Here is a 27269-nt window from a genome sequence, read left to right on the forward strand (position 1 = left end):
TAATGAGTTCAAATTTACCGGTGGATTACTAAAAGTGATGTGGTGATGATCAGCAAATTCTAATGGATATTGGCTGTGTGGGTCGTAGGATTAAATGATTGCCAGTGAGAATGAGACTGCGGACACTTCCCCTATCGTGTCAGTCTCACCTGGGGTCCTGTGGACCGCCGCTCCTCCGTGTGCTCCGGACTGTGGGTGGGGTGCGGATCCCTGCCCCCCGGACAACTGTGTCTGGGATCTATCTTATAACGACTCGTCAGCATTCGGACGAAATTCCAGTAATACGAGCATGGAAGTACCCCACGATTACAATTGGGGCGTTTTGTTTTTGTCTCCACTTATCGTGTTTGGAATCGGAGGAAATATATTGGTCTGTATGGCCATTTCTATGGAGAAACGTTTACAAAGTGTTACCAACTATTTCCTTTTGTCTCTGGCAGTCACGGATCTCTTAGTGTGTGTTATTGTCATGCCTTTCAGTATAATTAACCAATTCACAGGTAAGAAAAATGTGTACACATTGTTACAAAAATTTACAGGTAAGTTGACAAAATGGTCACTGAAAAATAAATTTGTTTAATAAATAAATATAATAGGTTTTATTTACTATATTCTAAAGGAAATACCACAGATATTAAAGTTGATGCCTAGATTTTTAATACTGCCGAGATTTTTCTGAATCGTGAAACTACAGCCTCTCTTGTGACTGTACAATTCATTTATCTGGATTTCATAGCTGTGTAGAACACCAGACTCAATTAGACACCATAGCAGCATTTGAAGAATTAAATTTAAACCGTTGGTTTAAGATGTCAATTTAAATGTATGATCATTTCAGTAAGCCTTCTTCTGCATGCCTTATCAAGCCATTAAACAATATCACAGAAAATATTGGTTAACAAAAAAATCCAAAGTCGTTTTATAAGCTTCAAAGAAGGGTGTTTAACACAAATCAACAAAATGGCAACATTATTCTTGCTTTAGACGTCTTAATATAATTATGTCAACATAAAAGCTTGTGAAGGAACCATTTCAAAAATGAGCAAGAAAACGTTCTGCTGTCTTTTAACAATGAAATATTAGGAGAAATCAGTTATGTAACAGTTTAAGATGGCGAAGATCTAAGAGGTGCTTTAACATGCAACTCCATGTCTGTATTCACGGAACAAAAAAGAACGAAACAGTTTTCTTAAGTGGACTATAACGATTCTTCAATTATCTTGTAAACCAAAAAAACAAAATGAGGAAATGCTCCTTTCAAGAAGGCCATTGTTTCTATTGGTGTATATTAGCCTGCAGTAGTTAAAGTTACACAATGTAGAATATTACCTGACATTTTTATCACTGTATCACCCCCTACCCCTTAGTCCTCACATCAAAGTCCTTCATCTCTCTACCATACCCAACACACAAACCCCTTTGTTTGTACCATTAAAGCTCACAAGCTCTTAAACACATACAGAAGTACTGTTCATTCACTTTCTCCAAAAGCTTGAAACACTTATATCTCAAACAATCTCTCCACTCGTCTGCTTCATTCACCCAATCAAATATATATGAAGCATAATTCAAATTTTCTCAGCATGTAATATCAAAATATACCTGGAAGGGATAATGCAGTTCCGTCTTATTCCCAGCATTCCTAAACCTCATTATAAGTCAGTTTTCTCCACCATTACTTATCATTAATACAATAATCCACAAAAAATCTCCTTGAAGTTATTTCCAAAAATAATCCAACACCATGTACAAAAAATCCTACAAAGATCATACATCATGGCTCCATTATTTCTTTCTACTTTATATATATGGACATCAGTTATGTCTTTACATCTTTAGAATGCATTGAAGATACATAAAACACAAACTTTTGATGCAAAGCCAGCTGATAAACACGATTCAACTATTTAATCTTCCTGAAACATGTCATTGTTCTTATACTTTTACTTTTACAATTTTCAATGTTTCTTTTTCCAAAAGATGTTGACAGACATTCAGCAGCTGTGTTGGAATTGTTTTAAAAAGTCGTAGTTCCTCTACACATCATTCTACAAACTTCAATGAAACTGGTAGCAGTCAGTTCTCAAATAAAACTATGTCTATATAAGTAGTTCTACAATGTTTACACTTCTGTAGAGTTCTACAATGTTTACACTTCTGTAGAGTTGTACAATGTTTACACTTCTGCAGAGTTGTACAATGTTTACACTTCTGTAGAGTTGTACAATGTTACACTTCTGTAGAGTTGTACAATGTTACACTTCTGTAGAGTTGTACAATGTTTACACTTCTGTAGAGTTGTACAATGTTACACTTCTGTAGAGTTCTACAATGTTTACACTTCTGTAGAGTTGTACAATGTTACACTTCTGTAGAGTTCTACAATGTTTACACTTCTGTAGAGTTGTACAATGTTTACACTTCTGCAGAGTTGTACAATGTTACACTTCTGTAGAGTTGTACAATGTTTACACTTCTGTAGAGTTGTACAATGTTTACACTTCTGTAGAGTTGTACAATGTTTACACTTCTGTAGAGTTGTACAATGTTACACTTCTGTAGAGTTGTACAATGTTTACACTTCTGTAGAGTTGTACAATGTTTACACTTCTGTAGAGTTGTACAATGTTACACTTCTGTAGAGTTGTACAATGTTTACACTTCTGCAGAGTTGTACAATGTTTACACTTCTGTAGAGTTGTACAATGTTTACACTTCTGTAGAGTTGTACAATGTTTACACTTCTGTAGAGTTGTACAATGTTTACACTTCTGTAGAGTTGTACAATGTTTACACTTCTGCAGAGTTGTACAATGTTTACACTTCTGTAGTGTTGTACAATGTTTACACTTCTGTAGAGTTGTACAATGTTTACACTTCTGTAGAGTTGTACAATGTTTACACTTCTGTAGAGTTGTACAATGTTCTTCTTTTCTTGTTTTTAGTCTGACATTGTATAAGTTCAATTAAGCTTATTTCTAATTTCTATTCAGTTTTATAATGCTGAAATTTCTTTTTAGTTCCTCAATATATAGATTTCTGTCAGTTTCTGCTCAAGTTATTTTCTAGTCTAAAAGTTCCATTATGTAAATATTATTCATACTGATTGTAATCCGATGAACAATTTCGGCTCTATATTTAGGACTTTATATTCAGGACTTTATATTTTAAAGAAAAAAGGCCCTTTGTTTCAGTGTTATGTCTATGCCCACTCAATGTTTCTTTTACATGATCAAGTGCAATACCACACTCATGTTTCAAATCAATAAATAAATCTGTGTTTAACCTTTCTACAGGAACTACAGGAGCCTACTGTTTAGAAGGGTCACACTACATACTCTGATGAAGCTAGTTTACAAACCCTAACTAATTTGTCTGGGTGTCCTCATTAAACACCTGTCTTTACATTCTCCGGGCCATTTATAATTCACTTCCTACAAAATAGCAAAGCATGTATGAAAACATATAAGAAAATATGGCCCCTCAAATTTGATGAGTAATATAACAAGATGATGATTTAGCACTCTGCAAATTTTAGCAGGTTGTATCACCTGTCTGTAGAGAGTTTCAGCATCCTTCCTTACTGATCAAAGTTAGCTGTTCCTGTCTTTAAGTTGCTAATATTAACTACTGGTATTATTATATTTTGAATTGAAAATTATGCTACAAGCTATTTTAATACATTGAGCTGCTAAACTAGCTAAAGTTCTTATAATACTTTGAACAGCTTTTAGCTAGCTATTTTTATATATTATACTTTAAGCTATAAGCATTAGCTACCAGTATCATAATATCTTTAGCTGCTATTTAAGTTAGCTATAAGCATTGTAATAGTTTTATTACAAAGTAGCTAACTGTTAGTTTTCCACTCCCCACTGGTGTTACGTACTGCAATGCCAGTGGGTTATTTAGATGATTTGTCATCTTAACTTAAGGTCAGTGAGACAGTTTTTTTTTTCGATGATGATGATGTATATCTGGGTTAATAACTCATCATCACTAGACAGACTAAGCATTTGATGGTTTATTCCTCACAAATCTTATTTACTCTCCGATAAATAAGATATTTGTGTAGAATGTAACATATGATAGTCTGAATCATCTTCCAAATAAAAAATCGAACACAGAATGAAAAATTGATGACCATTGTGTTTCCCAATGATAGACGTTATGAAAGGAATCTGAAAAATGTTGGATTTTTCTCCCATCACTGGCTATTAATAAAACACTTGAGTGATTTCAATTCCCATTCTGTAGAGAGGTTACGATCAATATCAGGCCTAATTTTCCCCACTGGAAGTGTGTTTAAGATAGTGGGCAGAGGCAAACGCCAGTGGTATGGTGAAGGGTTTGGGAGTTGAAAGTATAGATCCCGCTGGCCAGCCAGGGAGAAAAATGTTTGTAATCAACACCTTTAATCAAGCCACCTGACTGGAATACACCTTGTACAGATAAGTGTAAAGGAGCCGCTATGTTTCTCCATGATTAGCAAGGCCGCCACATGTGAAAACAACCACAAAATCCATAACCAAATCTTCAACTCATCATTCAATTAAGTCTTGAACTAATGCATTCAACTCACCTTTCAATTAATCACCAAAACCATTCAGCCCACCATTCAATTAATTATTGAAACATTTAACTCACAATTCAATTAATTATTGAAACATTTAACTCACAATTCAATGAATCACTAAAGCATTCAACTCACAGTTCAATAAATCACTGAAAAATTCAACTGACAATTCAATTAATTACTAAAGCATTCAACTAACAATTCAATTAATTACTAAAGCATTCAACTCACAATTCAATAAATCACTGAAAAATTCAACTCACAATTCAATGAATAGATCACTAAAGCATTCAAGTCACACCATTAAAAGTCTCTAACAAATTTACTCACAAGAAAACTTCCAGGGAAAAAATATCTCAACAATATTTTGATTTGTAACAAATTCAGTCCAACAAAACCATATATATTTAAACCTATCAACAAACCACCATCAAGCACTTTGATTCTTATACCCAAGTTTAACAAATACATATTATAGATCACAAACAAAAGTGATTTGTCAAACATAGGGTGGTCACTGATTCTATGATACAACTTTCAGTTTTGGATCACAAATCGGATTTTGAAAGATTTTGTTTCTTGTGAAGTATACACCCATTAAAACTGAATTTCTGATGAAAGCTCCCAAAATTTTATAAAAGTACTGATGTTTGTGAAACAGTACAAGCTATCACTAATACACTTTGATGTTAGACTGGCGTTGATATAATATGGCCCATCTATACCCCATAAAAAGGATCGCCAATTCCATTACTTGGTAAGAAACACAATTTTGGTCCCTGATAACACCAAGCAATTTAGTTTCTCCTCATCATCCAAAAACACAATAACAACATTTACACAAAAAGGCAAAATGTCTTTGAAACAATTTATGCTTTCAAAATAGTTCTTTCCTGTCAGAATTTAGAGTGCATACATGCATTTGACTGTGTTGTTGTAAGATAGCCGAATGTCTTTTCACTAATTTATCAGACAGGATACTGACAGTGTCTATCAGGGATGCAGCCTTGCTCCATGATGAGCTCTTATTACCATGACAGCATATTGCCATAAATAACAAAGATGTAATAGGTATTAATTAAATAGCCTACATAAACATCTAGTTAGGTGATAATCAGGTTAGTATGTAAACAAAAAACATCCCAAACACAGCAGTGCAGCAGTAGATGCTGTGCCGTTAGGACTGCCAGACCTCGTCCCCAGGTAAATCTCCTCACCACTGTGGCTGCTAGTCTACGTATCTAATTAACAAGAGGTTGATGCATATTACTGGGATGTTATGACTTTTTACCTGTATATGTGATGATATAATACAAACTGTAGCTTCCTTTAACAAATAATATCAGAAAGGATTCTCTTAAAGTGCTTGTTCCATGAAGTCATGCCAGATTTGCTAGATTCTATGCTGATATTTTACTATTACAACATTTGCACATGCATGTTACTAGAAAAAAGGATATAATTTGTTTACAATACTCTATTCATAAATAAAAAAAAAGAACTGAAATATGAGATGATTTTATTTAATCTTAATTTATCTGAATGAAGTCACATGGTATTACTTGTTTACCAAAAATCCCCTGGAAACATGTGAAGCATGATGAAAACAATGTCTTTTGTTAATGCGATAATAACAGCAACTGCCATTTTTAGATCAGTTACTTTTAAATACTCAAGCACATTAACTTCTAAAGTAAATGTCATTATGGAAAACAAAACTGCACTCTATAGAAGTCTTATACGTTTAGATTGAACACAAAAAAATGTCTGCTAAGTTAAAGTTGCGGATGTGTTTCCTGTAATCAGGGTCGCATGAATGTTTGCGTGACCTAGGCCAGTGTGTAGTGTTGTGTATGAAGATGGCTGATCTGTTTGACACGTTATGTAATGTTGTGTATGAGGATGGTTGATCTATGTTTGACACGTTACGTAATGTATATCAATTTTACGGATTATAAAATGTAAGATAAATAAAATACATCTGATAATGAATCCATGTCAGAAGGGTCTACCCAGGTCACACATGATAGTCTTGAAATACTTATCATCGGAGATTAATTTTCATCAGGTCGTCTGGTAATCGTCATTAATCACGATGACACGCTGAAGATATAATGCTGTGTTTCTACTGGTTTTCTCATGTAATATACTTTGGAAGCTAAGCCTGAAATATTCCATTACCCATATCAACCTTGGAGGCTAATCCAGAAATATTTTACTAGATAACCCAATCTTCACGTTATTTATAGCAGCTTCAGGTGGAACTCATAGACAAGACTTTGTTACATTTTCTGAAAAAAATTTGCAGGCATTAGAGTAGATTATACAAGTGTTTCTCATGGAAGTTTAATGGTACCAATAAATACCAAGAAACCAATGTTGTATTTAGATTGCTGTACATAGAAGAAAACTGGTAGAAAACAATAGTTTTAAAGTTTCTGTTTTCAAGGGAGCATTGGAAAGAAGGCTGAGAGTTTTTTTTTTTTTTTTTTTTTAATTTTCATCCAAAAAATAGCTAAGAACAATAGTTTTCTTCATTGTTATTAAGAAACTGGTTGAAAACAATGGTTTTCAAGTTGTCATCAGAAAAATAGTTTAGAACAATTATTTTCTTAATTTTCATTAGAAATTTGAGGAACATTAGATTTTTTTTTTTTAGATGAGCACTGTGTCATTTGTCTATTTTAAGACCTCTGTTCAGTGCTGCTATCATCCCAAGTTTTCTGTACACAATAGAATTGTACAGCTAACTATATATAATCTATTGTTAGCCCTACTCCCCTTTGGTACCAAATAAATATCAGCATTGGTATACACTGATTTCCTAGATAACACTCCCTCTAATCTGTGTGATACATTAAAGTCAACCACCAACCAAAAACAGTCGTCCTTATCTCTACTTTCTAGAGTGTACCATACATACCAGACCAGTAGATATTGTATACAAGTTGACCTCCAACGACCTTTAGTATTTAGTTACAGACCTATATCTCTGTAAAGACATATATCACTGATCAGCACAACCTGACCCTGTGTCACCTTGTAGGTGTCATACAATGTACAGTGTGTGTGTCACAATGTATACAACAATGCATGTGTGTCACACAATATATACAGCAATTTATATGTGTCACAATGTAAACAGCAATTTATATGTGTCACAATGTATACAACAATGTATGTGTGTCACAATGTATACAGCAATGTATGTGTGTCACAATGTATACAACAATGTATGTGTGTCACAATGTATACAACAATGTATGTGTGTAACAATGTATACAACAATGTATGTGTGTCACAATGTATACCAGCAATGCATGTGTGTCACAATGTATACAACAATGTATGTTTGTCACAATGTATGTGTCACAATGTATACAACAATGTACCTGTGTCACAATGTTTACAGCAATGTATATGTGTCGAAATGTATACAACAATGTATGTGTGTCACACTGTATACAATGTATGTGTCACAATGTATACAACAATGTATGTTTATCACAATGTATAACAATGTACGAGCCAAACAATGTATATTTATACATTAACACAAAATGTACAACAATGTATGAGCCAAACAATGTATATAATATTTATACATTAACACAAAATGTATAACAATACAGATATCACTACATTTTTTATCTCTGCCGTCTATATATAGTTTCTACATCCAAGCTCAAGATAGCATTCCAGGACAGGATATAATATTGACTCCATCACTTGAGAGACATTTGGCCTTTGCTTAATTTAATTTTGTGATCTTTTCGGGGACCTGCACAATTCTTCCGTCTGACGTCCAACCAAGTATGCCTGATTTGTTTCTTTGAATTTAGACCATACTAAAACAACATAGATACTGACTTAGTCTGGGAAATTACAGCCAGCTATGACGCTGGGCGCTGAATGATCGTCAAAGAAATATCAATGATATGGTCGCAACAGGCCAATCTGCCAGGGCTCAGTTGAGAACTATGGCAGCAAAGTTGCCCATTTCCTGTGTGTGATTTAATGGCTGCTCTAGTCAGAGAGCAGTTAGCAACAGGTGACTGATCCGGGTCAATATTGGTTCCTCATTATTACACTTAAATTCATCCTGATGACGAGCAAAGCTGTAAATACGAAGTTAAATGTACTGCTATGTAAGGGATACCTACACCATATATAAACCTTGATTTCATATTCTTACAAGTGCAACAATAATAAACTTCCCAGGAACGGTTTCTTTACCAATAACTGATCATTTTCTAATCAATGATATCAGAATAGGTCTCGGTGTGTACTCAAGTTCAACTTCTACTACAGGCCGATATGATATGGGCCATAGGTTCGTTAATGTGTTCTGATGGAACCAGGCAAGACATTGGCCTAAACTACCAAGAAATCTCTGACCTGGTCAATATAGAGGGTATAAATAAACGAAAAAGTTGTAAAAATGTCATACCGTCTCAATAAATCAGTAATAGATTATCAACAATCCTACCAGTCAGTAGGGTTCTTCATGAATCAGCAGAGTTCAGTAATACTGCCTTGTACAGTATTTCAGCAATACTCCTGTATGAATAACTTAATATCTTATTCAGCAGTACTTCTTCAAGAAAGAGATTATGTATTCAGCAGAACTTCTTTCGGAAACAGTTTTCAGCAATACTCTCTTAAGATTTGTTCTGACCATTCAGCAATACTGCTTTATGAATCAGCACAGTATTCAGCAATACTGCCTTAAAAACAGCACTGCTGACAGTTCAGTTACCGAAAGTAAATACATATTTTACATGTAATATTTTTAGACATTTTCAGTATTTAGTATCAGCTAACACCTCCATGTCCTACCAGACATTCCACCAGACAGGCCCCCTGATAGGTCTGTAGACTGTAGTTAAGCCTATATTATAGACATTGGGTCACACAAGGCCAGGACAGGTCATACATTGTGTGGAGAGTGGCTATTCTGCCTAACATGGGTGGACGGTTAGTTTGGAGAGTGTCCCATCTAACACTGCTGGACGTTAGCTAATCTACTTAATTACAGCCCACTTGGCACTTTAATGGCGAGAGAATATCAAATTATTCCACATTCTGTCAAGTACACTACCACAGCCTGCGTGTAATTGCAATATTGAATCAATGTTTTGTTGTCTTGAGAGTTTCTCGGGAGAAACAATTGAGACATAAATGCCTGTCTAACTCATTCAGCTTCAATAAGGTTATCCATCTGAACAAGATGGTGTGGCAACATATTGGGCCACTTAAGGTTTCATACAAATGGCTCACTCAGCAGCAATTCCATTACAGCTCACCACGTAAGTGTATAGACAAACTCTTCTACAACATAAAGGTCGACACCAAACACATAACCCTGAACAAAAACCCTTCAAATATGATCGTCACAAACTTTGTTCAGAAGAAAATATTTCTAGGATCAATGTATCAATTGTTTTTTTTCTCCATCATGATGAAATTCATTTCGTGTAATTTTGAAACATTTTTTGTATACCGTAGCTATAGCAACATAAATGTCAAAGGTCATACCTGAAAGAGTGCTACATTCAGAACTGATCTGTTAAGAGCGGTGTACTTTAAGCATACTTTTTAGTTTTTACACAATTTCCTATCACGTTTTTACATTTCTATATGCTGTATGCAAACAATAAACAAAAGTACACAAAAACCTATTTACTCTTTAATAGAACTCTCTTAGAGATGGCAGCATCGATAAAGGTGGATCACACATGTTTGAGGTGGGAACATCTCTCAGACCATACTTCCTTGTTACAAATCTCTGTCTTACCAATACCTAAAATGTTTCTTTGATATTCTGATGTAATATTGGTACATGTTTTCCTTCATTAAATCCTCCCATATTCCTGTATGTCTGTAGTATTGATAACCTATCATCAAGTACATAATTATGTTTATATTAGGTTTTGGTACTCACGAAAAAAGAAATTTGTTTTTGATCAATATAACGATAGTATCAATGTAAAGCCACATACTTTCTCAAATCAAAATCAACAAATAGTTAATGTGATTTCCCTGTTGTTGCTTTTAACAAAAACAAAATACTACTGATTAGGAACCCTGAGGTAACCACACAGCTATATACTGATCAGGAACCCTGAGGTAACCACACAGCTATATACTGATCAGGAACCCTGAGGTAACCACACAGCTATATACTGATCAGGAACCCTGAGGTAACCATGCACACAGCTATATACTGATCAGGAACCCTGAAGTAACCGTATACTGCTATATACTGATCAGGAACCCTGAAGTAACCATACAGGTATATACTGATCATGAAACCCTGAAGTAACCATACAGCTATATACTGATCATGGAACCCTGAGGTAACCATGCACACAGCTATACACTGATCAGGAACCCTGAAGTAACCATATACTGCTATATACTGATCAGGAACCCTGAGGTAACCATGATATATACTAATCAGGAACCCTGAAGAACCATACAGCTATATATACTGATCATGAAACCCTGAAATAACCATACAGCTATATACTGATCATGGAACCCTGAAATAACCATACAGCTATATACTGATCATGGAACCCTGAAGTCCATAAGTCAATGAATGACTATTGGCTTTATTTGTTGATCTATCAATTAAATGTCGACACATTAAATAACTCCTGCCAAACAGTGAAGATTGTCTCAAGAACTGCATCATTACATATGTAGAATACAAGTACCTATGAGAGATGTTAGCCTGATGATTGAGATACCGATTTAATAGATCTGGCTTTAAGGCTTCCTGCACATCCTGCAGTGGGGATCTGTGTGATAGCAGGATGAGACATGCTTCAGAGTCTGTAAGCTGACGGAGTCTGCCCACAGTGGGGCACTATCGACTCTAAAAATGTTTAGAAATTACAGCTGAATATATATGGTACATGGTGATTTTGCCCTTTTAATTGTTGTAAAGCATTCACATATAATGCCCACTGTTCAATACTCTGGGAATTTGAGAAGGTTCACATTATTTGCAAAAGAAACCTGCCCCCTAGTTATGTTAAGCTGTGGCAGTTGCATGACCATGTCAGCTGACCCTGCAGTATCGGTCTACTATATTGGTAAGTCTTTCAAAACATTCTGTAAACATTTTGAAGCCTGACATATTTTTAAATTGGAAATCATACCTTTAATATATAATCATATCCTTTAGAAATCCTACACTGGCACATATATCATAAGCATTACACAATAATTTTCTACAATATTTATTTCTGCTGTCTAATGATAGTATGGTCCAATATAGGTACTGGATCCTAACAAACAGATATTCGCTGGATGAGAATTACTAGAATTAGATAATTGGTCATGTAATAACAACAGTACAGACAAGAAATCTGCCCCTTCATTAAGACACAAATAAATTACAAACAACCACATATAGACATACAACATGAAACTGTTACATCAGTTCAGCAGGTAAACATTGAGCATTATCGTATGTTTGTGTAAACGATCACTTCGGTCCATAATTTGTTAACTGAAGGCATGTCGTTAATTAATTAGAAAACATCTTAGGTGGTTTTTAGATGGGTATAAATAAACAGCCTAATAAAAGATTTAAAAAGTATCAGTGCAAGTTAAAACGATGTGATGACAGCGCGTGCTATATAGCAAATGTTTTTGTTTATCTCCGCAGTTGGTTAATTTCGTCCCACAAAACTTGGCCAAAGCTTCGGTTTTACAGCGGGTAGCAATGGTAATATTAGGAAGCAATTAATCTGATCAAAATTTCATAATCCTGAGTAGAACAGGATCATCCCCAGATGTGGCCAAAATGAACGATTATAATATATATATATACAGGTTAAACTTGAAAGTACATTGTACATGGGTTAAATATTTTAAACGATAAAATCAACATGGTAGTTGCATTTCTCTAACGTTTTTAGACCTGGTGGCTATTTTCAGGCAACTGTTTTTAATGACTTGGTAACAACATTATGATGTAACAGACAGTAACGGCACTTTCTATTACGTCATAATGTCGTTACTAAGTCGTTAAAACAATCGCCTAAAGATGGCCGCTAGGCCTGTGTACATTTTATCTTTTTTAATATATATATTTGAAGTATTAAAACAGAAATGATATTTATACATCAAAGATTGTATACTACAGAGTTATTTGTACCAATAAACTGGGTAACTCTGAAGCACACAGCTGATGTGGTTAAGGTGTCCCGACACTTTATCACTAGCCCTCCATCCAGCTTTTGGTTCGAAACCCACGTGGGGCGGTTACCTGGTACTGACTGTAGGCCAGTGGCTTTCTTAGGGTACTCGGCTTTCCTCCACCTATAAAACCTGGAACGTCCTTAAATGACCCTGGCTATTAACAGGACGTTAAACAAAATAAACCAAACCACAGCTGATGACTGGAAACATTTTTACATCAAATGATACAGGAGTATTAACCCTTGATATATTGTGCTGATGACTCTCCAATATCGATCACCATATCATTGCCCCCCCCCCCCAAAAAAAAAACAACCCCAAACCCAAACCCTATCAATGACAGGTAACCACTTTATGGAAGTCTCGACTTCTTAGTCGATTACATATCGTACATCGACACCACCTTTGTATAAACAATGTCACATTAGCGCGATGTCATCTAAATAGCATTAGTCTTTATCATTATCCTCTAAATAGCACTGACAGCCTGATAGGGTCCTTCTTCTAAAGAACATAGTTGATTTAGGGTCATCCTGAGAAAACCTAGAGCTGTGTACATTGACCCTATTGTAATTATCAAAGCTCTTGTGATAGGCTTATATATATGTATGATCCCAGCTGATCACTCCTACCACAGAGGAACCATTACCAGACCCCTGTAGATGGCAGCACCGCTGACAGAAATCAAAACAATAACTTGACATCCAATTACACCCAGTGATTACAGAAGGAAGTATCTGTCCTACCTCATAAAGGCAACTCAAGTATAGCCATGTGTAGGTACACACTATAGAGTACATAGACTGATACAGTAAGTGGGGATAGCCAACAGGTACCAGCCTCATTCACAGGAAGTTATGTTATTCTAAAACACCAAATAAAACTTCTACTGATATTTGGAGAATTGATAGCATATGAAGAATATGCCAAAAAATTCTATGCCAGAAAAATGTATGCCAACTTTACAACCCTTAAATTGTACATTGGTCCTATTGCTACACAAATATCTTAGTATATGGTTTAGTTTATATCAGGATGATAAAATGGTATTTAATCAGTTTACAAAATGCCAAAAGAAAGCCAATATCAAGGAAGTATTATTATTTTACAGTTGTCATTACAGCTTATACTAGCATCATTTCATGCATAAAATATATATTGAAATTTTATTGTGATATAAAAGGTTCGCAAACGACCAAGCATTGATGTTATTTCATATGTGATTTAGATAAGTTTCCGATCTGTCAGGTGATTTGATTTGTCCAGTAGCTTGTTTCCTATAGCTAAATAGTCATTAGCTTCATCAGCCACAGTCAGCAGTAAAACTGACAAAGCCAAGATAAATCACCAAAACTAAAACTGGATCAACAAAAACCAGCCCTGAGTTTTTGACATTTTTGACCTCAAGTGTCCTGTGCCTGGTTACTATTTAGTAAAACAGATCAGGACTAATCAAGCACTTGATGATGACGATCATTGACAGTTGTCCCCCCTGGATGACTGATGGTAATCGTAAGGGCGATGCTGATGCAGATTGGTGTATAAATATAGAACAGATCTAAGAGAAGAGACATTGGAGATCATTGATCACTCTGACAACTTTCCTGGTCAAACCTCAGGATCAGAGGTCTTTAGAACCCTAGTCCCAGCTGTGGTATCTGTATAATGATACTGCCTGTTAAGGTCCCAAGGGCAGACCAAACAATGAAAGTTCAAAAACCTAGCAAGGTCAAGGTTACAAACATTCCACAATGAAAATATCCTGATGTGTGGTATGACTGTTAAACCCTAATACAACTGATGAATGCTTTGTACAAATCAGTGGTAAACCTTAGTATAACTGGTAAATGCTGGTGTAACTGCGGTAAACCTCAGTATAACTGGTAAACACTTAGTATAACCAGTAAACACTTAGTTTAACTGGTAAATGCTTGGTATCAATGGTAAACCTTAGTATAACTGGTAAATGCTTAGTGTAACGGGTAAATGCTAGGTATCAGTGATAAACCTTAGTATAACAAGTAAACACTTAGTTTAATGACTGGTAAACACTTAGCATAATTGGTAAACACTTAGTTTAATGACTGGTAAACACTTAGTATAACTTAACATGAATGACTAAAAAACCTACTGAAGAAAACCATCCCGAGACAGCCATAAGAGATCTGTGTAAGAAGATTGTAGGGATTTGTGACGAGCGATCTAAGAGTATAAGGAGATTGTGGAGATTTTTTTTTTATTTCCAGAGAAGTCTAGATAATAACAGCTTTGTCTTTTAATTTAGAATTCTAATTAACCTTAATTAAACGCGGACTGCATTGTACAGAGCTGTGCTAAATTGTCCTCTTACCATATACGCAAGTGTGGTTATCGCATACAGAGCGTCTCAATTAATAGCTGCCGTGATTTTTTTAGATCGCTGGGGAAACAGTAAAATTAACTGCAGCCAGCAGAAGGCGTTGCTTAGTGGTGCCTTGTTAATCTTAAGGAAGACTTAATTCCCCTGAGTATGTTGTAAGTAAAGTTGGCACCAATAAAGCCTAAACTGAAGCCATAAAGAAAAGTCTACATATATCATTCCGTAAGCAGATTGTTGGGGACAGCAAGGGTATTGATTAGTTGGATGGGACTGTCCAGTCTGCGAGTGTTACGGAACACTTGTCTGATTTATAGTCGGGATCATGCGGAAGCTTGACTCCATTAGCAAGGTGGTCTAAGGAGGATAAACAAGTGCTAGTTAAATTGAGACAAATCACTGGTGTGCGTCTGTCCCCATCGCCTCCGCAACAATATCGTGCAAATTATACATTTATTTCATCCTTTCTTCGTAATGAAAAGGTCTTGGCAATTAAGCAGATTCTACATCCCCAGGCAGTTTATATTACACAGTAAACCTATCCTACCGGTGACGAAAATCCTGGAAATCAACAGTATACCCAATATGTTTACTTAGAGTTGTTAAGATATAATAGGAAACTCACCTGACTATGTGCGTCAGTGGATATCGGAAAATAATTAAATAGACCTACATTTTAACATACACTGTACTAGATTTTATCTTAAAGAGTTCTCCACACCAAAGATCCACTCCTCTCTTATTTGTACAGTACTGTTTTTTTTTTAAAAGCGTAACTATAGAAATGAAAGCTAAGTATTCCAATCACTTGAATCCATTGGAACCTGGTGATGTCCCCGATATTGATTAACGGTACATCAGAAACAATTTACCACATGACCTATTGGGATAAGATGTTATCATCCAGCAGTATATACAAAAACATAGCACACTAACACTACGTGATGACATCTTGAATTTTGAATCAATTGATTCTTTTCTTCTTTTTTTTTCCGTAATTATTATTTGCAAATATGAATATTTTCAAATCTTCTTTAAAGTAACTTGCTGTGTAATTTGCTTTTCTCCTTGAGATGAAAATTTTCTGAGTATATTTTTGGTAAGAATTATCATCCTTTATTATGATTATAGTAACTATACGCATTTAATTTTGTTGAGGTAAAATTTCAAGGTTTAGGTATGGAAACAATATTGTTGGGGTTAAATTTTGAAAATGTATTCAGAGTTATTTAGACTGGCCCCCTGTCTCTAGAATATCAAAATTATAAATAAAATTGAGCTTTATGATTTTAATCCCTAGGATATGTCTGATTCTAAGTTTCAAACTAGGGGCAGATAATCTGGTATTAGAATTTAGCTTGGCAAATCTTAAAAAAAAACCAACTTAGGGTCTGGTGGCCAGTCTAAGAGTAATCTTGAAAGGCCAAAAGTAGATGGTCTTTAGTTTTCAAGACTCTGGATTCATGACTTGTGTAAGAGATTTGCCAGAAATACAAATTGAAGGGTGATAAAACATATAAGCCGAGTCATTATATAGTCAGAAGCCAGTAATTAAATAGGTGGGCGGAAAGATCATCTAGAATATATAGTCACATGGCATATTTATTTGTCAGATAGATTTCATGAACGTTCATGTCTCAATCCAATCATTTTGTATTTATGACTGTCAAATGGCTTTCATGATCACATGACATCAAGCCATTGCCATTTGACGACCATTTATCTAAATGTGAGGTTACAGAATGAGAAGAAGATTGAACACGTCGGAAGTTATGTCATGCGAAATAAAAAATATTTTGCATAATTTGAAAGAAAATTTGTCAATACAGGAACAAGAATCCATCAAAATTTTCTAAAAACACTTTAAAATGTTGATTTCAATCAATAAATTACACGTAAAACTTAAAAATGACTTCCGTTAAAAAGACTGATTGTCACTTAGAGATTTCTCAACTAGCTGTGTATTATGCATGTAAAGTGAAAGTAGAATATGCTACTTCAATCAATACAACACAGGATGCGTGTTTCTGTATGGAAGCCATCTGTGTAACAAGGAAACAGGAACAGAAACTGTTTTTGAAGTTGATGATAAATCTAGATGCTTCAGTAGATCATTACATGCCTTAATCTCAATACAATGAGTGTGGTCATGAAAAAGAGCAAGCCGCTATTGGGAGCCTATCAGACCACACAGCTTACAGCAGTAGATCAGCCTGTGATAGCTATCTCTCTCCAACCTTTGATCTGCTGAGATAATATTTACATATTCCCCTCATCAATGTATGTTTTTCGCCTCAGTGGCCAAGACCTGCGTTTGACCTGTATTCTAATGAGAGTGGTTGAGAGTAGGTGGAGTTCTACAGGAACGACTCCAAGCTTTATTACCAGTGCAATATGTTGTCCATAACTTTACAAGTGTTGTCATAAAATAAACTGGTGCTTAAATGTTTTACTGCATAAACTTTTGTTTTGTCAGGATTATCTATAAACAATATTGAATAATCCGACTTACAGAACCAAACCTGTCCGCAAGCTCCTAAATTAATCAGGACCTCCATCACATTTAGGAGGTACAATTACAGGTTACAATAATGAGGCTGTAGCAGCTAGACACTGCATACAAGGGCTGTAGTACAAGGTCGGTCCACAAGGTCATTACAGGTCAGGTCCACAAGGTCATTACAGGTCAGTCCACAAGGTCATTACAGGTCAGTCCACAAGGTCATTACAGGTCATTACAGTGTTAGGTCATGAACCATTACAGCTAAAATTATTGTACTCTTAAGTGACTTCATTGTATTTATTACTACCTAAAGGTATAACGGTAGGAGTGATATAAAGAACCAGTGATACCTTCAACCTTAACAGTGTATGTCTGTAGTCTACATGTGATATAAAGAACCAGTGATACCTTCAACCTTAACAGTGTATGTCTGTAGTCTACATGTGATATAAAGAACCAGTGATACCTTCAACCTTAACAGTGTATGTCTGTAGTCTACACTACTATAGTAACTTCCTATAGAGTGACTAGATTATGGACACATCCTATTTCAGGAACTGTCCATACTGTCCAGAAACTCTATAAAATCATTATTCACTGTCATATACAATGGATGTACAATTAATGCTAAATACTACATATTTCTACAATATGCAAATTAAGGCATCTGGGTAAATATTCATGAAATATTTATTTCTGAGATATATAGTTGTTTTATTAACCGATCAATATTATGAAGATCACTAGTGTTTCTCTTGGAATGTTATATATATCCTACCTATTATAGTTAGCTGTATTGGTCAGTATGGGACACCATTATAAACCTGGTACCATTATTACCACAACAGATTTTCCCAGACTTTAATGTCTAGTGGAAGCAGATGGTCAAGGAATAAAGTATTTTATTCCTACCACAAAACCTAAGATTGCTGTTTAATGATGCCGCTTCAGATATAGGTTCAACAGAGAGGGCAATTACTGCTGCACTGTAGGACAATTTATATTATATAACAAATATGGTACTTCAGCAGTTGGCTTCGGATAATCGGATAATCCGGATGGTAGATCAGAAGTCCAGAAAACTCACAATCTGGACAATTTTGCTGAGGAAAGACATGTCTAGATTATAATAATGTTGGATGCAGGACCAGTGTGTCTGAGAATGGAATGATGCATTTTTTTAAAGATTTTTTTTACTTCCTATGAAATAGACAGCAATTTTAAACTACTTGAAATTTAATCCAAAAAACATGTTCCTGCCAGTCAGTATTAAGTGTTGTTTAATATGTAACGTACATAAAGTCAAAAGGACCATATGTCATCAATGTATATATATCTCCCATCTTAGGTGTCACAATTGAGTGTTATTGACCCAAGCTTGGACATACAAGCAAAATTTGTAAATCTAGAGGAAGAACTTATTTTGATGCATTTGAGAAAGAATTAAAAATTTTCAAATTGTATTCACAGCATAAGCTATAATAAACTTACATACCAGTGTATGTGCATGTATTACATCATGTACATTAATATCGCAGGCGACTGTAAACGTACAGATTTACACAGAGCCCTGCTATGTGGCGCCAGGGCCACACCAAGGGTTCCGCCTTTGATGCGGTGCCTCTTCATGCTTTACACCTCCTCAAAATCACCAAACTCTTTAAGTGTGCTCGCGCTTTACTTGGAATGCTCCTCATCAAATGTAATTCATGTAATGCTGTTTGAGAGCTGCTTTCAGAATCATCTGTTTACAAACCATACAGGCATGTCGAAATATTTGTATCCAGAAAGTAGGCCATCAGTTCAAGTGATGGGGGTGGAGTTCAGAGATCTATACTCTATATAGAACCTGTGTTTGAAGTGGTTTAATACAAAGGAAATACAAAATGGTTAATAGTTGAGCTAGATATCCCGGACACCTTGTTAGACATTAACATGGCTTCCTGGAATAACAAGAATATTTTGAGCTCAGATTTCCATTGGAAGGACTAGATCTGTACCCTCAAACTCCTAACTATAGATATAGTATCATTTTGTCTGTTGGTTCTGTCAGCATTAGAGCTTTTTAAATTAATCTGAGCCCTCAAACTCCAATTACTTATAGTATCTTCCAGTATTTGTATTGTTCTAGGAGCCCTAACTTCTAAAATTGAGCAGAGCCCTCAAGCTCCTTATTTCTAATATAATCTAGTCGTGTTAATTAGTGTGTTAGTGTTGGGAGCTTTTTAAATTGATCTGAGCCCTCAAGCTCTAATTACTTACAGTATCTTCTAGTCTTTCTATTTTTCTATCAGAATAATGGGAGCTCTAACTTCTAAAACTGATCTGAGCCCTCAAGCTCCTTGTTTCTAATATAACCCAGTCTGTGTTGTTCTAGTCAAATAGCTGTTGAGAATTGATCCTTCAAGCTCTTATTAGAGTATATCATCCCAGTTTTCAGCCACTGACCTCCCAAACTATTACAGAATCTCTCAACTTTTACTAGGCCTGCAACCCTCACTGACTACCTTTTTATCAACTAGCATTTATATCAGTGTTAATTAAAAGATAGTCTTGACTGAAGTTCCTAACCACATTATCTGTGTACATCATACCTGATTCTAGCCTTCCCCTACCTATAGCTTCATTCATCAATTCTGTTGTAACTCTGGCTGTAAAGAAAGGCTTCCCTGCATGCATCTCTCTGATTAGACATTTTAGGATAAGCCGTTGGGATTGATATGTATTCTGTACAAGGTTGATAAACCTGCCACTTGGCAGAAAGATATGTGTTTACATATATCTCCATTATAACTGTTTATGGGTCTGCTCACAAAACAACAATACAAAATGTCAATACTTCAGTCATCTGTACTCCATCACAACTTACAGACACATAATATTCAATAAATACATAATTCAATATATACATATACCTATTAATATATCTTGCTAAGCAATTATAATAAGTTATTTACTTAGCAATTTCTTCTAATAAAATTCCAAACCTTCCAGAGCTTTTGACACATATATATTACAAATAATCTTATTTTCTTTAAATTTATGAAGTCAAATACATCTGACTCAATTTCAAATCTAATTTAAAAAAAAAAAAAAAAAAAGAAATGGAATATTTGATGCAGCTGTCAAACAAATATGTTCATATTTTAAATGTTAAATGAACTGTATTCTCATTTTAAATAAAATTCATCCCCCTCCAATTCTGCTACATTTAAATACTGGTATGATATCTACAGAATTAATGTAAGACATTCGGACAATATATATGCTGATAACATTTTGATTTTCCATTTGGTAGACTGCAGCAACATAATTCTAGCCAGCCCGTAACCACCCTTCCCATTCCAAACTCTCCAATCTTCATCACAGTATATGTTATATGTTTCGTATCAGGTGAAATCTGCTGCCATTTTCCTCTGAGATTACTACACAGTACAATACGACTTTGAAGGCTTCAGTTTTCTGTTAAAACAATACCAGGTATAAACCAGTAATTACCTCCCCTAGTGGAGCTCTCCCCTTCAGTCTGATTAACTTATCAAAGGGCTATAATGTCGTTATGGAAACCATTGCTATTTGTCATGTAGATTGATTACTAAGGACTACAATATATTTGCAGCTTATCTCACATTTTATTGAATAAAACATCCAAAGCACTGCAAGGCTTTTTTCATCATTCTAACAAATGTATTTTTTTTCTTTAATTTATCTCTGTACTTTTATCCTCTAATCAGCATGCCAGTTGTTTACATATAGAATTGCATATCTAATTTGTTGGTCTTATCATCAACATTTTTCAGAAATTCAGCCATGGGGTAAAAGTTTAAGTTATATATATGTCTTTCCCTATGTTTTCTACTGTAGTTTTTGTCAATTCTTTTGAACACATGCCAGTTTTCTGAACGCTCAATGTAAAACCTTATCCTCTACTGTATTATAAAGTAATCTTTTTTTCTATTGGTAGGTTACTGGCTGTTTGGACCAATCATCTGTGATCTTTATGTGACAGCGGATGTCCTTATGAGTACTTCATCAATTCTTCATTTGTGCACAATTTCATTGGAAAGGTATATGGCGATACGATATCCATTAGCAACGCGAAACAAATCAAAAACAGTGGTGATCCTAAAAATAATTCTGGTGTGGGTCATTGCTTTGGCGATCACGAGTCCAATCACAATTCTAGGATTTATAGAACAGTCCAATGTTCTGAATGATAGTCAGTGCGTATTGACCAATCAGAACTTCATCATATATGGGTCCATTTGTGCATTCTTCATCCCGCTGACTATAATGGTAATTTCCTACAGTTTTACACTGTATCTCCTCATTGGTCAGTGTAACAAGTGTAAATCTGGACAGGTGGAGGGCCAACCAATGATACGTCGGTCACTCAGTCGTAAACCTAACAAACAGCGACCACGGGTAAAGTTCTCGGCACGACGAACGCGAAGCTGTCCGGTGGAGGACCAAGAGTGCAGTCAAGACACAACACCCATCATACAGCGCAAACCTCTCATCAAGTCAAGCATTTCATTCCCTATACATAGTCATCATCGTCAGCATAATCAAAATTCCAGCAGCCATCCTAGGGGTGGTCGTCGGGGGGAAGGACGGGTAGAAGGGCGAGGGGAGGGGCGAGCAGAAGGGAGGGGGGAAGGGAGAAGACTGATGAATATGAGGACAGAGGAGGCTCCATCCTCCAATAGCAATAGTCCTACCAACACCTTGTGGACACGGGAGAGTTCGCCAAAGCCTGGATCTAACGGGGGAAGTCCTTCCCCTCTCTGGACACATGGTGCCCAGCCAACTGGAACCACCTCACTTCAGGGACTTGTGAAAAAACATCAGTTAGTGATAAAGGCAGCCAGTATACTGCTGATGAAAAAGGAAGCCATACAGAAAGAGAATGATGTACACACAGAAGAGAAGGCCTCAAAGGTCATTGGAGTCGTGTTCATTCTGTTTGTGGTGTGCTGGGCCCCATTCTTTATTGTCAACATCTTAACTGTGTTGTGTACATCATGTGACTTTGACAACAATCTTATAGCAGCCTTTGTGTGGCTAGGTTGGGTGTCCAGCACACTTAACCCTATCATATACACCATGTTCAACAACACCTTCAAAATGACCTTCAAAAAACTAATCCTGTGTCGTTACGACACACTACAACGTGGCAAAAGAGTGCGAAGTTGGCTGCTTAGCAACGGGAATTCTTATCATGTTAATGCTTCCAGTTCAAACAGTTTAGACACACCCTGCTAGTGATGTCATAAATCATGTGATATTTTATTTATAAGCATTGCCATGGATATTCGGAGGTATTTTTTGAAATTTCATCATACACTTTATACAAACACTTCAATGATGAAGAAAGTGCTGTCAGAAGTACAAAGACACATGTGGAGTCTACATTGTGAAGACATTAAGGTTATGCAATGGAGTTGTCTGAAAACATCTTTGTGCACTTATGGATACCGACTTCAAAAGTCTGCATGTTTCATACAAAGTTTGATCACAGGTTCCTCCAACTCCACACTGCCTCTTAAGGTTCTATAGACATGTGTGCCACACAAATAAAACAGTACTGATTCAAATTTGCTTATGTAATATATGTAGTTGAAATATCTTCAAAGAAAGTGTATGTATGCTAGCTCTATCAAAGAACACCTGAAGTTCAAGTGCAGACCATAATATTATCCTCAAATCTTAACACTTTTTGCATAATTACCTTCTCAAACAAAACATTCTTCAATTCAGGGTTGTTCTTTGATCATGCAAATAATTTGTAGTTACATCGTTACCTCAGCAATGCCCTGTTTCACTATAAAATGTATGTGATTTACTCCATACAACACCCTCCCACTCAGTGCTGCCCTCTATCTGGAGAATAACCTCCCACTCAGTGCTGCCCTCTATCTGGAGAATAACCTCTCACTCAGTGATGCCCTCTATCTGGAGAACAACCTCCCACTCAGTGCTGCCCTCTATCTGGAGAACAACCTCCCACTCAGTGCTGCCCTCTAACTGGAGAACAACCTCTCACTCAGTGCTGCTCTCTGATGCCATCTGGAGAATATCTAGAGAACTCTCACTCAAGCAGTGCTGCTCTCTATCTGGAGAGCACCCTCCCATTCAGTGCTGCCTTCAATCTAAGAAACACTCACCAAATAGTGCTAGCTGCCCTCTATCTAGAGAACACCCTCCCACTCAGTGCTGCCCTCTATCTAGACAACACCCTCCCAACCAGTATTGCCTTCTATCAAGAGAACACCTTCCCACTCAGTGTTGCCTTCTATCTAGAGAACACCCTCCACATCAGTGCTGCCCTCTATCTAGAAAACACCCTCCAAACCAGTGTTGTCCTCTATCTAGAAAACACCCTCCAGACCAGTGCTGCCTTCTATCTAGAGAACGCCCTCCCCATCTGTGCTGCCCTCTTTCTAGAAAACACCCTCCAGACCAGTGCTGTCTTTTATCTAGAAAACACCCTCCCACGGCTGCCTTCTATAACCGAATAGTGTGGTCACAGATTCTGTAAAACACCTTCCCACCAAGTGGTGCCCTTCTTTCTATCACCAGTAAACTGTTATCAAAGAGCAGCAGGCTCCTTTCTATCAACCGAGTTTCTATAAGTTACACAACTTAAGAATTATTAAGATAAATCAGTTGACATGGCAACAGATTACCCAAACGTAGTTCACCAATTCCAGATTAAAAGTTGTCTTCTTTCCTGCTCTGCTAAATTCCCCTATGGCAATTATTTCACATTAAAACATGATTGTATATAAATCTAAAGTCCTCGATACACGGGGGTTCAAACTTTCCAAAAATACCATTAGAATTACTGTGGCACTCCTGTTTATAAAAACGCAGATAAACTAGGAAAAGTTAATACCGAAACTTGATTGAAACGTAAGTAGGCAATCATTTGTACATAATCAAAATAGTTCACTACAGTAAACCTGATGTTATAAAATCTATATAATTAAAGAAAAGAACAATTTTTATTAGAGGTAACCTTGGACGGAATAATAACCAGCCCCTGGGGTGCTTCTCAGGACTGCATACAGAGGTTTGTTCACCAAACCTGCTTTTATTTAGATCCATGTCAAGGTGGAATATATGAGGCATTGGTACATTTCAGCCAAAATTTCACACTGATATAATTTTTGATGTATCTTATTCAACTGTAAAGTTTTGTCAATTTGAATATCTGCAGAAATAATTCTAGATTTAAGTATAAGTGTTTTTAGTTAGAGTTATTGGGTGTGTGTAGATTATATAGTGATCAGGCACTCACTCACACACCCGGATTCCTACTCCATCAAACTACCTTTCTACATCATTAGTACATCCTCTCCAAAGCTGAGAGTGCAGATGACTATTATCTAAACTTTACCATGGCAAGTTACAGCAAAACTTGAAATTACTGCATGGTCACACATAAGAATTTAGCTGTCTTTAAGGGAACAAAAACTAGTGGTTTAAGTATTTGAGTATTGCATATAACTAGGTGTAATGTAATACGTGGTTATAACACCATCATGTGATATGTCCTGTTGATATGTAATACCGTATTAAACATTGTGGACACTCTTCTGTCTCTCTCCTATTGTTATTGGACCTTGTCATCATAGGACAATTATCATACAAATGATAACAGAGATATTTTATGTTCATCCTAAGGGTACAAAATCAGCATAGAGTGAAAGTTGTGATACTAAATGGGTCACTATAATGAGCGAATTTTAAAAACTTTTTTAAAGTGGAAATATGTGACACTCTGGACCCTTTTAATCTTGACCACCAAAAATGTAATCAAGTATAACACTGAAAGTTATATCATATACTACAGTGTAAATAAGACCTAAATCTGTAGCGTGGTTCATGAGTGATGGTGTACATTAACTTTATGGGATGGATGGTCTCCTGAATGCACTTATGCACGAAGACACACAGACCTTTACAAAGTAGGAGGTATAATCATAAAATCTGAGAAATTTTAATTTCTCATTCTTTCATGTCTATACCTATTTTACCATGTGCAAGCCAGTTCATATCACAACACATAGAAATAACACTGTACTAAATGAATTCTCCATACGGAGGCTGATAGATGACCCCTGACCTGGATCAAAGGCACTGGATAAATGAGTCCCACAGGAGGGCAGATTCCCAGTGCACGTTAATGCACTAGCTGCATACTTTGATCTGCCTGTAAAGATGACAGGCTGCAGATTTGTGTACGACTACACCCAGGCCATACCTATCCGGAAAACCAATACAATATGGTGGTAAATTTAGCCAATTTAATCTAAGAAACAACACAGGAAGTGAGCGCTGGTAATGATCGCTCCGATACTCAGTATCAGACTGACTCTTGGTGCAGTAGTCAAGGTTCTCATCTCAAGAGTCTCTTCATCCACACAAAAGGTCCAAATGGCTTGTATTTGTATACCTATTTCAACACTTATAGAATGATTCAAGCCTACACATTGTTAACAAGACTCAGCTTGGACAAGTTCTAAGTAAATTGTAAATTCAATCATGAAGTATTAATGCTTATCCCACATATTTTGTTAAGTAGGTAAAACAAACAGAAACCACAGAAAAGAGGTACATATTTCATATTATTTTCTTTATCAAACATCTTGATGAATGATAGAAGTACTGGACAGAATCTGAGAGGAATTTGAGATATTATGGGGAAAACCGTGTTCTATTTATGGTAACAGTGAATTTGACCTTTGGACCTGTCAAAAGCAATCCCAAGCAAACACATTTTTTGAGATTTTGTAGGAAGAAGAGTTATTTGATCTTTGACCTTCAAGTGTGAAAAGCAATGCCATGCATACACTTTTCAGTTTTTGAGATTCTGTTCAAAGAAGAGTTATTTAATCTTTGACCTCCAAATTTGAAAAGCAATGCCAAGCATACACTTTCTGCTAAAATAGATCAAATTTAAAGAATTTTCCCCCCAGAGAACTTCTGAGATATTGTATGGAAACAAAGATCCTATTTACAGTAAGAATCAATTGACCTTCAACCACCAAACCTGGAAAGCAAATGCAAGTAAGCATTTCCTGTAAAGAAGCAAATGGATATAAAGACAGAGAACTAGGAGTCAACCCAACAGAGCTTGAGATATTCAGTTTTCACACAATATCTTCTTAGACATTGAACAGCATGCATTACAGGGGTGATAATAAAACAATAACCTTTCTGATTGGACGATATTAATGAAATGTACATATGTTTAAATACACTGAACCTGATAACAACTGTCTCTCTCACACTTTCCTTATAACCACAAGTTTTACACTTTTAATATTTATGTAATCTGACAAAAAATAAAAAGTTGTACATAAACCTGTCACACCCAGGATTCTCCAGTATTAGGAATTTCCAGTTCACAACTGTGTACCAGACTCATCTCTATACCTGTCACTCACCTGTGGGGAAGAATGACAGATCGGGTCACAATCATCACCCAGTCATGTCTCACCTCATCAAACAATGAGAAAACTTACCTACAAAAAAAACAAATAAAACATTGTTAGAATATTAATTATAAAACAGGACCTTGAATAAATCATCCTGCGATCTTATCAGAC

General features: G+C 35.9%; 2 protein-coding genes across 2 annotated transcripts in view; one reads left to right on the forward strand and one right to left on the reverse strand.

Moving 5' to 3' along the window:
* LOC117343003 (5-hydroxytryptamine receptor 2C-like) lies at window positions 1-25254 on the forward strand. Its single transcript, XM_033905329.1, has 2 exons — window positions 1-500; window positions 21617-25254. The coding sequence occupies exons 1-2, from the start codon at window positions 95-97 to the stop codon at window positions 22915-22917; spliced, it is 1707 nt and encodes a 568-aa protein (XP_033761220.1). The 5' UTR covers window positions 1-94; the 3' UTR covers window positions 22918-25254.
* LOC117343001 (26S proteasome non-ATPase regulatory subunit 1-like) overlaps window positions 1-27269 on the reverse strand; it is a 220248-nt gene that overhangs the window by 63123 nt on the left and 129856 nt on the right. The window lies entirely within an intron of this gene.

Source organism: Pecten maximus, chromosome 14, assembly GCF_902652985.1.
Source record: "Pecten maximus chromosome 14, xPecMax1.1, whole genome shotgun sequence".
NCBI lineage: Eukaryota > Metazoa > Mollusca > Bivalvia > Pectinida > Pectinidae > Pecten > Pecten maximus.

Bases quoted from the DNA above. Each gene is read 5' to 3' on its own strand.
- LOC117343003 (XM_033905329.1), top strand. From the start codon at position 95: ATGATTGCCAGTGAGAATGAGACTGCGGACACTTCCCCTATCGTGTCA. The intron at 501-21,616 runs GTAAGAAAAATG...TTCTATTGGTAG, and splicing joins TATAATTAACCAATTCACAG to GTTACTGGCTGTTTGGACCA.